General features: G+C 34.8%; 1 protein-coding gene across 1 annotated transcript in view; it reads right to left on the bottom strand.

Annotated features, from left to right (window-relative positions):
* The window catches only part of ANO3 (anoctamin 3), a 434,362-nt gene extending 420,474 nt beyond the window's left edge, over positions 1 to 13,888 (bottom strand). Inside the window, exon 1 of the mRNA XM_047823497.1 lies at positions 13,525 to 13,888. Within this exon, the coding sequence (XP_047679453.1) occupies positions 13,525 to 13,678 (154 nt within the window). The 5' untranslated portion in view covers positions 13,679 to 13,888. The remainder of the gene's footprint in view (positions 1 to 13,524) is intronic.
* Positions 13,889 to 15,480: the final 1,592 nt, after the last annotated feature.

The raw sequence follows: 15,480 nt of genomic DNA, 5'->3' as shown, positions 1-15,480 counted from the left end.
TGAGTTAAGAATGATGGTTTGGCTATGGCTCCAGCCTAATGTTACCAAGGCCTTGACTTTAAAAAATGAGGAAAGCTAAAATGGGTCTCCTAGAAATAGTAAGGTGTCTGTCAACTGTTCTGGTCAACACTATTAATTTAGCAATTGAGGTCTACTATTCTTTTCATACTGAACTTACCTTTCACTATCCTACATCATGAATCTTTCACTCTAGCCAAGCAGACCTTTCCTTCTCACTTTCCTCCCCGAAACTAGAAATTTATCACCATATCACTATTGAGAACTCTTTCTACTGTAGTTGATAGAAGAGTCAAATAAAATTAGCAATATCCCATAGAGAATTCATTGGCCCAATAACTGAAATAATTGGAAAGAAATCTAACCTCAGATACAGCTTAAATTAGGGGTACAAACTATTTCATCAAAGAGTAGGAAAGGGGTTGATTCTTCAAGAAAAGTCCTGAACATTCATGTTAGAAGAAAGAGGAATGTATGCAACGGTGGCCAAATATAAACTAACAAACATATGCATACATAGACACACAAATGGATATTTTATGATAACATATTCTGTGGTCAATTTATGTCATTTCATTTCATAGGAATGCCCTCTTCCTTTCTTTTAAACAGTCTGTCCCTTTTTAAAATTTCTTTCCTTTTCTATTCTCTTTGGGCCATATTGATCTATTTTTCTGAAAGTTCAAAACATATATCCCTTATCATTGATTTTTCCTTTGGCACACACTATAATGAATAGTTACCTCATTTTTCCCCCTGAGTGATCAGTTCCAACTTAGAAGCAACTTCTGTGTGCTCCGAGAGTTAAATTCTAAAGTTTACTGCATGAAAGACAGAAAACCCTAACCCTAAAAAATGGTATAATACAGTGTGATAGTTTTCCAGGATAGCTTAGGAATATTTAATTAACTCATCATGTGACTGCTATTAAAATTCCAATTTGACTTTCCAGAACCATCCAAAATTTTTTCTGTTCTCTAACACCTGCCACTTACACTAGAAGAAAACAAACAAACAAACAAACAAACAATAAACATTGCTTCTACCTCTTGCCCTACTGGACCTGGGAGGTGGAAGGGAGTGCTCATTCCCAATCATTTGCAATGCCTCCCCTATTCTGGTGAAGGTACTCTGCATTAGAAACACTGTAGTTATGCAGCTCCATGAGGTGGGTTGAGTGAGATGACATGGGGGCCAATGATGCAGAACATAATGTGATATTTGTGGGGGAAGAGGATTAAAATGGTGGCCAAGTCAGGACCCATGAGGGTGTGCATTAGAAAGAAACAGTAGGGGAAGACTAACAAAGAAATATTATGACATAGAAGCATAGAATATAAGCCCTGGAGAAGACTCTTCCTTAGCTTAACTTTCAAGAAATTAAAGACTAAAATTAAATGGACATGGACACATTTACACACGGACTATATTGCACAATTCTCCATGCAGGCTCTTCTTTTGTCCATGGCTGCCTATTCCTTCTTCGATCACTGAAGATACTAACAGTGACCACATTCATGGTAGATGAGAACATAAGTCTAAGGCTGAAAGAATGACCCTAACTATTGCTGGACACTTATGGATGAGAATGGGGCAAGAGATGCCACTGGGGTCTGGGATGTCAGGGAAAATAAGGTTGATACCGGCCACTCCCACACACGTAGACATATTAATGGCTGTGTATCAAAGTACAATGTATGCATGGTACAAAACTGTATTTTGTATATATGTGTGCTTGGTACATTGTATATATGGTTACTCAGTAAGTATTAATGTAATGAGTGAATGTCTTCTCTAACACTAGGAGCAGACACCATGTTTTAGTCTCCTTTTAATTAATTTCTAACCTTGTACAGTGTCTTACATTTTAGTAGGTCTTACATTATATTGTTGATCCATAGGTAATAAACAATGTATACATTTGAACTTCCATTAATTCCATTTATTCTCTTCATCATTTGTCGGTGATGAAATGCCCCTTTCAATTCAAATTTAAAAGAGTCTGCATATGTATTCTATTGAGCTAATAGAACTTTATAACAGCTCATCATTTAAAGGATGACTATAATAAGGATATGAGATAAACTGTTGAGAACAGTTTCATTTGGCCTCCAAGGCAAAATAAGATGGAAAAACTGACCAAGCTCTCTGTGGTTATTGTGTGGTCACCAGAAATTATGAAATATGTAGCATTTATATGTGTCAGTCAGGTGATTACCAAACTCCATGCTCTTGACTGCTATAGAACTGACCACTTCTTTAAATGCTTTTGCTTTGAGACTTTTCTACATTGTTACCTTGGAAATAGAGCCTAAATTCTGAAATATGGCTGGCGAGAGCCAAATATTCAGTGGAAAAGAAGACCTATGAAACACTGGATAGTGTTTAACTACTGTGGCATCAGATAAGATCTCTGAAGAAAACAGATAGAAGGAAATGATAATTTCTTCAATGATAAAGAAAAATAAACCAACAAATGATGAGATCAGGATTCTTATATTACCAGAGATGTTTAGACCAATACTCCCAGGTCTTTATCTTCTTGAAATTAATCATAAGTCACTCTCAGGAAAGTCTTACCTAAAAATTGTGCATTTGCAAGAATTCATTAGAAAACTCATAGTGATATGCGTATTTGTAGAACAAGTCAATTTTTGAGTTGAGAAGACACAAGGGGGTAATACAGATAGGCAAAACACTGGAAATGGGAAATGGGGAAATATCTCATATGCATTAAATATGTATTCTAAGCCCTGTCCCTGTACAAGGCATTTTTTTTTCATACATTTTCTCAATCCCATAGTCAATTCTGTAAAGTGAACATCCCATTAAGAATAGGCAAAGAAATATTAAGTAACTTTCACAAGTTCTAAAGTCTATGTGTTTGAGTCATAGCCAGAGCTGTCCTATGGCAAAGCCCATGCCATCTCTTACATGATAACCCCTGGGAGTTAGAAGACACTTGAAGGCCTGACAATACAGGATACAGAAAATTACAGACTGACCTCTTTATCTAATTATCTGTGTAATCTTAGCCAACCTATTCATCATACTTTCTTAGCCTTGCTCTCATTTTCTCATATAAGAGAAGCTTGTGAATCTAGCTCTTCCTATCTACAAGTTAAGTCAAGTTAATCTAGATAATGCATGATTGTCTCCGATATCTCTGCCTCCTTGTTTAATGCACTATCCAATGTTCAGATAAGGCATCTCACTTTGAAAAGACTAGATAATCTCTTAAAGATGAACACAGGGAAGACATTCTTCTGCCTACTTTTATCTAGAGTGGGAACAAAATACAGAAGTTTAATTTCCAGCACATAAAATCTCCCTTTCCCAAATCTCAATGAAGTAAAGTAAAATTCCCAATTGCACCCTGAGAAGAGAACACTGTTTTGTGATGTCAGTACTAAACTAACTCACTGGATCGAGGACAAATTATTGGTCTCATCAAATGCCATGAGCACCCACTGGCATCATGGGAAATCACTAACCAGAAGCCAAATGAAACCATGGTTCTCATGAAACCAACACCTGTTTTTGTTTTTGTTTTTTCCAGGGCCTCAGAAACTTCCCTCCAGAAATGTCTCTCTTGTTAGAGAAAAGTGAAAGCCCACAGATATCTCCAGGTTAACAAGAATTTTCTTTGAAGTCTGGCATTTTATTATAAAAACTAATCTAGGCATTTATTCTACTTCCTACCAAACCCTCCTTTTTAAAATATTAAACGTTAATGGGATAACTTATCAAATAAAATAAATTCTCCTGAAGTTTGTAACATTTATTCTCTGCATAGTCATATGTTCCTGTGGACAACTATACTTGAATTTGAGCAGTTCAGTTTGCCCTACATAGTTTCTGCAATTTGCCTTAGATGGACTATAACTCACAGAATATGGTCAAATACCACATTCTAGAATACCATTCTAATATATAATCTACTGTACATAATATACTCAGAATAACAGCATTTCCTAGATACTTATTAGTTACAGGCTAAATATTTTACTGTTGTTGCTATTTAACATTCTTAACTACTTTGTGAGGTGGAGATTTGTACACCCTTATTATATGTAAGGAAATAGAAACATAGAGAGATTCATTGTTTTCGGAGTCAAAGAAATCAGAACAACACAAATCACACAACTCTTAAGTATAAGAACAACCTCTGAACTCTAGCTTGACTAGGGTCTAAGCAATTACCTCTCTATTGTTGTTTATGTAGAATAACCATTTTAATTTATGTGGCGATACTGGATTATTTTACAGGGTCTATTCTTAGGTAGACAATTCCTTCTATACCAACCAGTCAGTGTTCAGTTAAAATGTGTAGCTCAAAAAATTATAAAAATAAATACCCAGGGTTTTGAAGTTACTTATAACAAGTCAAATGTGAGAATATTAAATATAAGATTATATTTGTAGTCTATATATATTCTATTCATAAATTAGAACCAGAACTTTCTGTATAGAATTTTTGGAGAACATAAACAAGTATATTTAGCTTTTGAGAACTCAAATTATAGACCAGGGAAAAGCAAAGGATGGGCAAAATGAAAGCTGAAACTTGAGAATGTGAAAGTAAGATACAAACATGGGAAATGTAGGTGGTTCATTGGTCATCTAAAAATAGGCAAAACACCACTTTCAATAATAGGATCTACCACAGCTGACTCAAGGGACAAGCAATGGTTTTTTCCAACATTCTTGAAGACATGAAAAGTATCCCCATGTCATGCAGCACAGTGAGCTTTGAGAAAGCCCAACAGTAATGTGTGACACCACAGGACGCTGGAGATAGGAAGCCAATGACGAATTTCCCCAGTGTGCAAATTTATATTAAGCAGTAAAACAATCAGAATTTATGGTGACTTGCGGAACTTGTTGGACCCTCCTGATAGAACCTTATTTTTTTTCCCTTAAATCAAATGCTTATAAAATTAAATCAGAGAATCTTTAAAAGAGGTTCAGAGAAGGTACTCTCCAAGTCGCTTGTTTTTCAAACAAGGACACAAGTCCAGAGTGGCTTTCTTGTTTTGGATCTGCCCATTGCCTATTCTTTTGCCAATGTATCTCCTGTGGCATTCATCACACTCCAGAGTGGAAGTTCAGCAGTGACTCAAGAAGAAACCAATCAGGGCACAGGATTGGGATAGAGGGGTATCACTGTGTCTCTTTCCTGTTTACTCAGCAATTTTCAGTCTACTCCGGGGTCAGAGCAGAGGTGAAAGCTTTATAATCTCAGCAGGAGCAACAGGACTCAAGTCAGTAGCAGCTATTTCTCTCATTTCATGCCTGATAATCAGAATGTTCTATGATTTTTTTTTCCTGAAAACTTAGTCTAAAACCTTATCAAGCTGATGTAATGATTTGTAGACTCTAGAATCTATGGTACTTTAAAGAGAATAATACTTGCAAGTTAAGTAAAGTACATTTTCTATAATTGGTTATAAAATATCAGTAGCATACCTGATTTTATACTTTAAGATGAGAAGCCACCCACTACTTTATAGGGAACCCTTTGTCAACCACTTGCCAGAAAGAGCTTTATGAATAAAGATTGGCTGTATTTCACCATGCCAACCTGCAAATCTCATCATAAACATTTCACTACAATCTTTGATTTTCTGTATGAAGTGTTATATAAACCGAGGTACTGAGGCCTATTCCAAAAACCACAGTAAAATTTTTTCATCTGCTTACAGGAAGACATAATACCAGGAGACTTTTGAGAAGAGATATGTATATATTTGTATCTATCTCTATCTCTGTCTAGCTTAGTGAACTCCACCAGGGGTTATGCAGTAGGCAATGGCCTCTTATCAATACTTCCATTAGGGCACCTTGTATGTTATCAGAAAAGCCACTTTTAAATTTATCATTTTGAATTATAATAGATGTACTCCATTCCTAGTAGAATATTTTCAGCAGGCATTTAACGAAATGATGGTTGTTGGGGTTATTTCATTTTACAACATCACATTAGCATTAACTTTTCATTTTACCACAGCAGCCAAAGTATGCATATTATATGAACCTAGATTGCTCTTCTTAAGACGGAATGAGTTGAAGGCCCCTAGGCAGAGCCATTAAAGAGATCAGAGTTATATTAAAAAATTCCACAAAGGAAGTGCAGGTTTCTATCAATTGGTCCATCTTGGTAAAGTCATATTAGAAACAAGCAATTCAGCTCCTGTGTTTATGGAGCTCTCTGCTGGTCTCTCTTTAGGGAACAGAAGAGAAGTAGAAAATATCTTTTATCCTGTGGGAGTTTATTCTCGATTTGATAAAACTGCACTGAAAGCCGAAAGCTATACTCAATATCAAACAGCAAAACAAATGAAAGATTAAATGAAGAAAATAAACATTTAACATTGATATCAATGCCACAGAAATGGATACTGAGGCATCTGACACAGGGAAAATTAATGTTTTATGTAAGGGATGAGAGGTAGGGCTTTTGGAAAATTTTGATCTGAATTCATCTGAGGGTGATACGTAAATGTAAAAAAAAATAGGAAAACACTCTGGCAAGTATATCAATGGATTAACCCTCTTACTATAAAAGCATGGTGACAAAAAAAAAGCTATAGTTAATTATAGATTGCTATGATCATAAATTATCTGGAAAAAGTGCCATAATGTAGATAATTGTAGGAAGCCCTTGCTGATCAACCAATCATGACCCTTGACAAAAGCATTGATTTTCAAACTTTAGTGTGTATGTACATAATATGAAGAATTTCTAAAATCTAGGTTCCTGGATTTTATGCATAGAGTTTACATATAAAGAGTCTTGGAGGGAACCCTAGAATCCTCAAGTGTTGCAAGTATACTGGGATTCTAATGCAAATGTTCCAAGGGCTATGTCTGGACTTTGGGAACCAACCTGCTAAAGCACTATTCTCAGCTGATATGTTCCTGTCCTGAATGAAATGGACAGGATGAGATAGTCACCTATTTCAATCACACAGATGGGTTTTTTCCTGACTAGCCTTAGAGCATTTAGAGCATGCATTGGAACTTCCAAATACTTCACATTTCTCACAGCTGGCAGAGAGCTGAGTACAGAGTAGACATCTAATAAATATAAATATGATGGTAGCATAATAACTATCATTAATCATGTGGCAACTGGTCATAGTTCTAAGCATCTCAAGAAGTTAGGACCTCTAATTCCTTCTAACTGAACAAAAATCCTTTTACATAATGGTCTTTTATTTTGTGGTCAGAGATGGTCTTCAATTAGCTACAATTAGCTGGATGCTCATCCTCTCTCCCAGGGTCATAGAATACAATCTATTCTTTGGATTTGCATACATATGCTTAGAAGTAATGCTCTTCTTTCCTGAGACAAAGAAATAACTTTCACAAAGCCCACTTCATAAAGCCCAAATCACCCATGATGATGACTTTTTTTATTTTTATTTTTATGCTAACCTTAGTACAGCTAGAATTTCAGCAGAGTGGTTGGTCAATTCTAGGTTCCAAGACATATCCAGGAAGATAAATATAGTTAAATGCTCAAAGGAATGCAATGACTGACTGTATGTGTGTGATCATGTGGATTGATGGGGATATGTAATGTTTACAAATGTTTATATTGACTCCTCTGGCTACTCTGGATAGTGTAACACTTTTTGGAAAATATAGTATTTGAGATCATATGAGACCTTGAAAATTGCTATTTTTAAAAAAATTGTTTATTTATTTTTGAGAGACCGAGACAAACAGAGCATGAGCAGGGGAGGGGCAGGGAGAGAGGGAGACACAGAATCCAAAGCAGGCTCCAGGCTTTACGAGCCCAACATGGGGCTCAAACCCACAAACCATGAGACCATGACCTGAGCCAAAGTCGGACACTTAACCAACTGAGCCACCCAGGCACCCCCAAATTGCTATTTTTAGTATATCACAACAGTTCATTGTCACGACTGTTATACCTTGGCCGAGTAGTATTTTCATCTGTTATCAGGAAGATATGATACCAAGAAATCTTTGAGGAAAGATATTTATTTTAGTATCAAATATAATGAACAAAACATCATGAAACCCAGCTTCTTATCTTAATTTTGGGTTACTAGTTACTGTGTGACTCTGGGTAGATCATTTCAAGTTGATCTTCAGCTATAAATAAAGGACAACAGAGAGGTTTCTTATTTGGCTCAAAATGTTGTTTTCAATCTATAATACACCAGCACTTTGCTAAGATTTGGAAATTTTTTAACATTTATTTATTTATTTTGAGAGAGAGGGAGCATGCAAGCATGGAGGGGGAGAAAGAGGGAGAGAGATAAACTCAGATAGGCTCCATGCTCAGGGCACAGACTTGATGCAGGGCTCAATCTCAGGATTCAGTTCATCACCTGAATGGAAATCAAGAGTCAGAAGCTTAGTCGACTGAGCCACTCAGGTGCCCCTGGAATTGTTTTTAAGATAAGAATTTACAGAAGGAAATTTTTATGGAAATGATTTAAAAGCAGGTTTTAAATATAGCAAACATGGGTCAATTTCTAGTATTTAATGACAATTGCTCAAAAGTTAGGGTTAGTTTGTTAGGAACTATTTGAATTCAATACATTTTCTAATATAGATAGGAAAAGATGATTAATACTATGAAACCATTCTGAAAATGACTCACCAACTATATAGGACTCATTCAAAATTAATATAGTCATTATTTAAAATCAGCATGTTAACACTTACTTTTCTATAGACTAAGTAGTCTTACCTGGTTTGTAAGTTATTGAAATGTCTTTTCTTACAAAGATTTCAACTCAACCATTCTAAATTGAAAATACCAACTTAGTGTGTAAATTAGTAATGTATAAATCTATACTTGAAATATGATGGACAATTATGATAACATTTGACTTCTTCATGCTTCAAAATATTATTAGAAGAGTAAAATGAGTTTAGGGTTCAAGTATTTGGTATTGTCAGTAAAATGGTAAATACTGTTTTTGTTATCTTCATTATTGTCATAGTAGCAGGGTAAGGAGTGATACTGGTACTTGGGCTTGTATTCATGTAGTGGCAGTAACATTTGGAATTGGACAAAGTCTGGGTCCAAGTTCTTGGTTTATTACTTACTGAAATTTTACTGTAAAATATCACTGATATGCAGTTTCTTCATTTATAAAAATGGGAGTAAAAAATGATTTGATCTACATAATGGTCATTAAAAAGTCAATGTAAAAGAACTCCATATATTAGAAATTCTTTGCATATGTTGACTTTCATTATTATTGTTTTAAATTATATGTAAACAGAGGCTTTGTCTTTACTCTTTATATTCTTGTCTTTAGCTTAATGACGTTCATTGGGAATGCTCTGAATCTAATTATATTCATTAACCTTTTTTATAGTTGTCAGTGGCCTTTAAAATCAACTAATGTATTCTAGACATTGTCCATATTAGAAAAATCATCCAGGAAGGATGTTAAAACCTTGCCTGAAGTGGCACTCCTTGTTTGTGACTAAGCGGGACCTCATCTCGACTAAATTTTTAGTGCTCTCCAATTCCTTCACTAGCGTTATGGAATTCATTTCTTTAATACCAAATAGCCAAAGCAGGTCTCACAGGATATTAGGAAATGTTCTATGTAAGAGGGTTTTAGAATCTAATAAACATACAAAATTCTAGATTAAACGAAATTATCAAACTTTTTATTTTTTTAAATTGTTTTGTAATGTTTATTTACATTTGAGAGAGAGGCAGTGTGTGAGTTGGGGCCGGGGCCGGGGGGGGGGGGGGGGGGGGGGAGCAGAGAGAGACAGAGACAGAATCTGAAGCAGCCTCCAGGTCTGAGTTGTCAGCACAGAGTCCAATGCGAGGGTCGAACTCACGAACCACAAAATCATGATCTGAGCCAAAGTCAGACACTTAACCAACAGAGCCACACAGGCGCCACAACAAACTTTTTAAAAGTTGAATCACATACATTCTCAAATATGTTAGACTGTGTTATGAAACTATAGAAACAAATTAGAATATCCACTATGACTGAAAGATTTTTGACCATCAGAAATTTTTAACAGTGAATTAATGCCTAAGTGAATTCAGGATCACATATTGGTTAAAATGTTACTTTATCATACTGGAAGTTATATGACTACCAGTGGGACATACCTGTTTTGCAAGGATAAAAAAATTAAAACAGGTATGTCCAATTGGTAGTCATATAACTTCCAGTATGATAAAGTAACATTTTATATATATACATAAGTATGTATATATACATCTGATGATAATGATCATAATGATGAAATGTTCATAGCCTTAAAACACATTTCAGAATCCAGGGATGACATTTGTATCTTCACTACCGATTACTGATGAAATTCATTTCTGAAACATAAAGAAGCATTTTTCTTTCATGGGACTGTTTTTAATCATAATTTCCATGCAGTGTTGAGCAAAAAGAAAGAACACTAAACTCTTACAGGCAGAAAACAGATTAAGAGCTCCTCAACTTCCGTCTGCCTCTGCCACCACCCATTCACACACACACACACACACACACACACAACACACACTACATATGTGAATGGCTTAGGTCCAGTTACATTACTTTTCTGGGCTTTGGATTCTCCCATTTAATAAAGGTCAAGATAAATGAACTCTAACTCATAAATGTCTTATAAGAACAATTCAGATTTTATAGGTATTATCTTTAAGTAATCATATAAGTGAAAGGTATAAATACTGTTTTTATTGACAATGGAACATATTTCTCTTTAGACATAAATGCTCAACTTTCTATGGATTAACATTCACCTGTTATATTTTATTTTCCCATGATAGCTTTATACTTGCTTATGTATGTTGAAAACATACTGTCAGTCCACTGAGATAAAAAGACAGAATTCCTTCCTACTTCCACTGTTATCTCATTTTCATTTTCATGTAGACACCTCAAGCACTAACTCTCAGTCATGAATATTCAATTAGTATATTTTAAATGAATGAATACAACTTGACTCGATGCTCCATAAACGCTTTAAGTGAAGAACAAATTCCACATTGATACTATTCTGTGCAATGGTTTCATCAAGCAAAAATTGTGTGATAATTTCCACCCAGGATGTTGGCAGACAAAATCCATGTATAACTTGACTTAAACTAGTACTCCTTATGACAGAAAATACATTAAAAGATAAACTACATTTTACTATTTGGTCATTTAGTTAATCATATTTGTGACATGTGCATTATGCATAAGCACAAACAATTGTGAAAAGGCAATTACCTTTAAGAAACATAATCTAATATAAGAGAAGCCATGGACACGTGTATTTACAACAACAATAAAAATAGAATGTGAACATTTTCATATATAAAACAAACTTTTAAAAGAAATTGACAGAAAATATCCCTTTATATAAAAAGTTAACCATAAGCATTTGGGAAGATGATTTTTTTCTCAGTGAGATCTCAATAAATAGAGGAAGGAGAAATAATTATTGGAAATTATTTTGGAAGAAAAACATGAACAGTAATTGGAAAGTGTAAATCATTCTTCTAGGATGTAGGTAGTTACATGAAACTGACAAAGTTGGAAAAAAAAAAAAGATTTAGATTCTAGAGCACCAGGTTTATAACACAGGTTACACTGACTTACAGAAATCCCAAACACAAGTGGGAATAGGTCAGATTTGTGCTTAGGGAGGACTGTGTGGCTTTCAATGGGCAAGAGACTTGTTTTGGAAAGTCTTGTTTGAAGGTGAGATCAGTTAAAAGACTGTAAGGTGTATGCACTTGGGCAATGAAGAGGGCCAATCTTTCAGTCCCTTGGCCAGGCAATCAGCGAGTCAAGATATAAGGAAGCCAGGCACCCTGTTGAGTACTGGCGCCATAGTGGTAGACAAAGAGGTAAAGAAGACAAGTATTCAACTAACACGCATAGAAACAAGTGCTTACTTTATATTGCAACGCTAAGGAATGTTTCAGCTGACTTAGGGGATATTGACAAAAATAAGAATGTAAGAATGATGAGGCATTTTTAAGGGAGTTTAGCTTCTTTGTGTTGAATTTGAGGCACTGCCAAGGAAATTGAGGTGAAAGTGTCTTCTTCCAGGTCCTGGGGAGGAGTTTATACCTAGGCTACAGCTGCGTTTGTCAGCTGCATAAAGACAACAGTTGAATCTATTGAACAGATGTGCCAACTACAACAAAGATGACTAGAAGACAAAAAAATGGTGAAAATACGATGGGTATTTAAACCATGATTAAACTGGTAAGTACTTTACTTATGAACTTCTTTTTCCTAAGTCCACTGTACAAAAAGTTATGTTCATTGGGAAAAAAACTGATTTTTTCCATTTATGAAATTGTAGGTTCAATACAAGTAGGACTTTCAATCTAAGAAAGAGAAATAATACTATGGATGAAAGAAAAATTTAAAAATTTATTATATCTCCTGATTATAGAACAGCTTATACTATAAAACAAGTCGTATAACACAAAAGAATCTGTGAACAACAAATCAGCAACTGGTTGGGAGTCACATAAAACTTCTTTTCAAACATCTCAAATAAATAAATATGCCACATTTTCTTAGAAGAATCCTCTGGTTGCAAAATGGAATTTGTTATTTCTACAAGGATCCCCCCACCCAGCCTTTGGACAAAGATTAACGTCCTGTAACATCCAGAACTATGAAAACTTTGTTTAACTTTTACTTTTGTCATTACACTGTCTTTTTTTGTGAGGAGAGATAAACAACTAACTCAAAAGGGAATTTCCTTTAGAAGAACATTTAAAATATTTATTTATTATATGATTCTTTTCTACAAAGAACACTTAATTAATTATTGACATCTCATAGCTGTTCACTGTAAACCAAACCCACAGAATTTTTTAATGTATGCAGAATATTAGTGTATAGTACTATTTCCTGAAAACTGCAGTGCAAAAAAAATGAAAACTGTTGGATGCTGGATAAGTTATCCACCCATAGATAACAAAAAAGAAATTTTTCACATTGAATTCTATCAACATTGTCAGCTCCTATAGAATCGAAATCAGGTCACAAAATAACGTAAGTAAAAGGAATGTTCTCTTACTCTTAATGAGAAGGTAAAGAGCACATATTGTCCTTCATATAATTATATAAAAGGAAACAGAAATAAAAGAGATGAATGAAAGATGGCAGGACTTTTTTTCTGCAGTTTACAGATACAATCCCTGATTTCATCAATCATCCCAAAGAAAACTAAGATAGGCTTGAACATTCAGAAAAACAAAATCTACTTCACTATTAACATTTTTCTGTGTCTCTAATAAACTTGTTTCCTGACATTTTACTCTAGTGGGATAACCTTCTGTTCTTTTTGTAGAAAACTATTTATGTATTTTGAGGAAAAACAACTGAAGAAACTAAAATTGGGATCAGTTTTACCACCACAAAATAGGCACCATCAAGATTTATTTGTTACGTATCTGACATTAAAAAAATACAGATGTAATATAAGATACTCAAAAAAATCTAAAGTTTAGCTTACCAGTGGGGACAGAATTGGAGTGTTGAAGTTCGAACTGACTAGAATCCTCAGAGAGTTCAGTCAAACAGGTTAAAGTAAATTCTGGGTTGGAAGCATGCTCATGTCTGAAGCCTTCAGGAGAAAGATAATCCAGTTCAAACTTCACAGTTGACATTGCAAAATTCTTAAAGAGCTATGTAAGTCAAAGTTCACACTAACTGAAGTTTTAAAGATCATAGGAGACAGGAAAAAAAAATCACTGTATTATAATCAGTAGTAACTCCAGACTTTCTGGTGATTATTCATTCTCACTTGGAAATCCAAAAGAGATAAAACATGCAGAGCTGAGTCTCTAAGTTTTCTGTATTCATGCCTTTGCTAGGCAATTGACTTCAATAGGATGGATGGAATTTAGAGTTGTTCTTCTGGAAGATGTCTTGCTGCCTTAAAATGATAGCAGCACTAATTCCATCTCAGAGAGGCTTCAGGGAAAACTAAGATGGGCTAAGTGAAGACATAGGCAAGGCTGCAGAGAGATGCTTTCAGTAACGTATTGGAAGTTCTCACTCACATTTCTGTATACAAAAGATCAGCTGGGTGGGGTTAAGGAGTGTAAGAGAATGAAACTTTTTTTCCACTGGGCAGTTCATCAGAGGAATGTTTTAATTTGGAAGGAAATTAATCCTAAGTGATATTTCCAGGGTCAGGGTTGTGAGACTATAGTTCCGATGCTTGTTGAAAGAGGACTATGATTGTGGAGATTAACAGGTAAATTAAACTAAAAAGCTTCTGCACAGCAAAGAAACAATCAAGAAAATGAAAAGAGAACCTACAGAATGGAAGAAAATGTTTGCAAGTAAATTATCTGATATCCAAGTATTCAAAAATTATAAGGGACTCATACAACTCAGTAGCAATAATAATAATAATAATAATAGTAATAATAATAATAATAATTCAATTATTTTAAATGGGCAAGCAACCTTTTCATCTTCCAAAGAAGACATACAAATGTCCATTAGGTACATGAAAAGGACTGATCATCATGGAAATGCAAATCAAAACCAAGTGAAAGATCACCTCATACTGGTTAGAATGGCTATCATCAAAAAGACAAGAAATAACAAGGATCGGCAGAGATGTGGAAAAAAAGGGACACTTACACACTGTTGGTGGGAATGTAAATTGACACAGCCATTATAAACACTAAGGATGTTCTTCAAAGAATTAAAATAAAACTACCATATGATCCAGCATTCCCACTTCCAGGTATATATCAAAATGAAATGAAATCACTGTCTCAAAGAGATATCTGCACCCTTTGTTCACTGGAGCATTATTCACAATACTCAAGGCATGGAAGCTATCTAAGTGTTTATTAACATGATAAAGAATGATATTGACAGGGTGAATGATAAAGAAAATGTGATATACAGTGGGGTATTTTCAGCCATAAAAAAAGGAAACCCTACCACTTGTGACATGGAAGAAACTTGAGGGTGCTATGCTAAGTGAGATAAATCAAAGAAAAGACAAATACTGCATGATCTCATGTATATATGGAATCCAGAAAAGCTGAACTTGTGGAAACAGAGAGTAGACTGGTGGTTGCCAGGGGCTGGGGTGGGAGAAATGGGAGATGTTGGTCAAAAGGTACAAACTTCCAGTTATAAGGTAGGTAAAATACAGGAATCTAACATGTGGCAGGGTGACTATAGTTAACAATACTGTATTGTATACTCGAAAGTTGCTAAGAAAGTACATTTTAAATGTTCTCACCACCAAAAAAAAAAAAAAAAAAAAGAAAGAAAGAATAGGGTAACTGTGAGGTGAAGTATGTGTTAATGGGCCTTATTGTGGTAATCATTATGCAACATATGCATGTATCAAATAATCACATTATAGACCGTGAACTTACACAATGCATATATATACACATATGCATTATCAAATGATCACAATATACACCTTAAACTT

This window comes from Prionailurus viverrinus, chromosome D1, assembly GCF_022837055.1.
Source record: "Prionailurus viverrinus isolate Anna chromosome D1, UM_Priviv_1.0, whole genome shotgun sequence".
Taxonomy (NCBI): Eukaryota; Metazoa; Chordata; class Mammalia; order Carnivora; family Felidae; genus Prionailurus; species Prionailurus viverrinus.
Note: the sequence above shows the minus strand (reverse complement) of the source record. Positions and strands in the feature narration are given on the sequence as shown.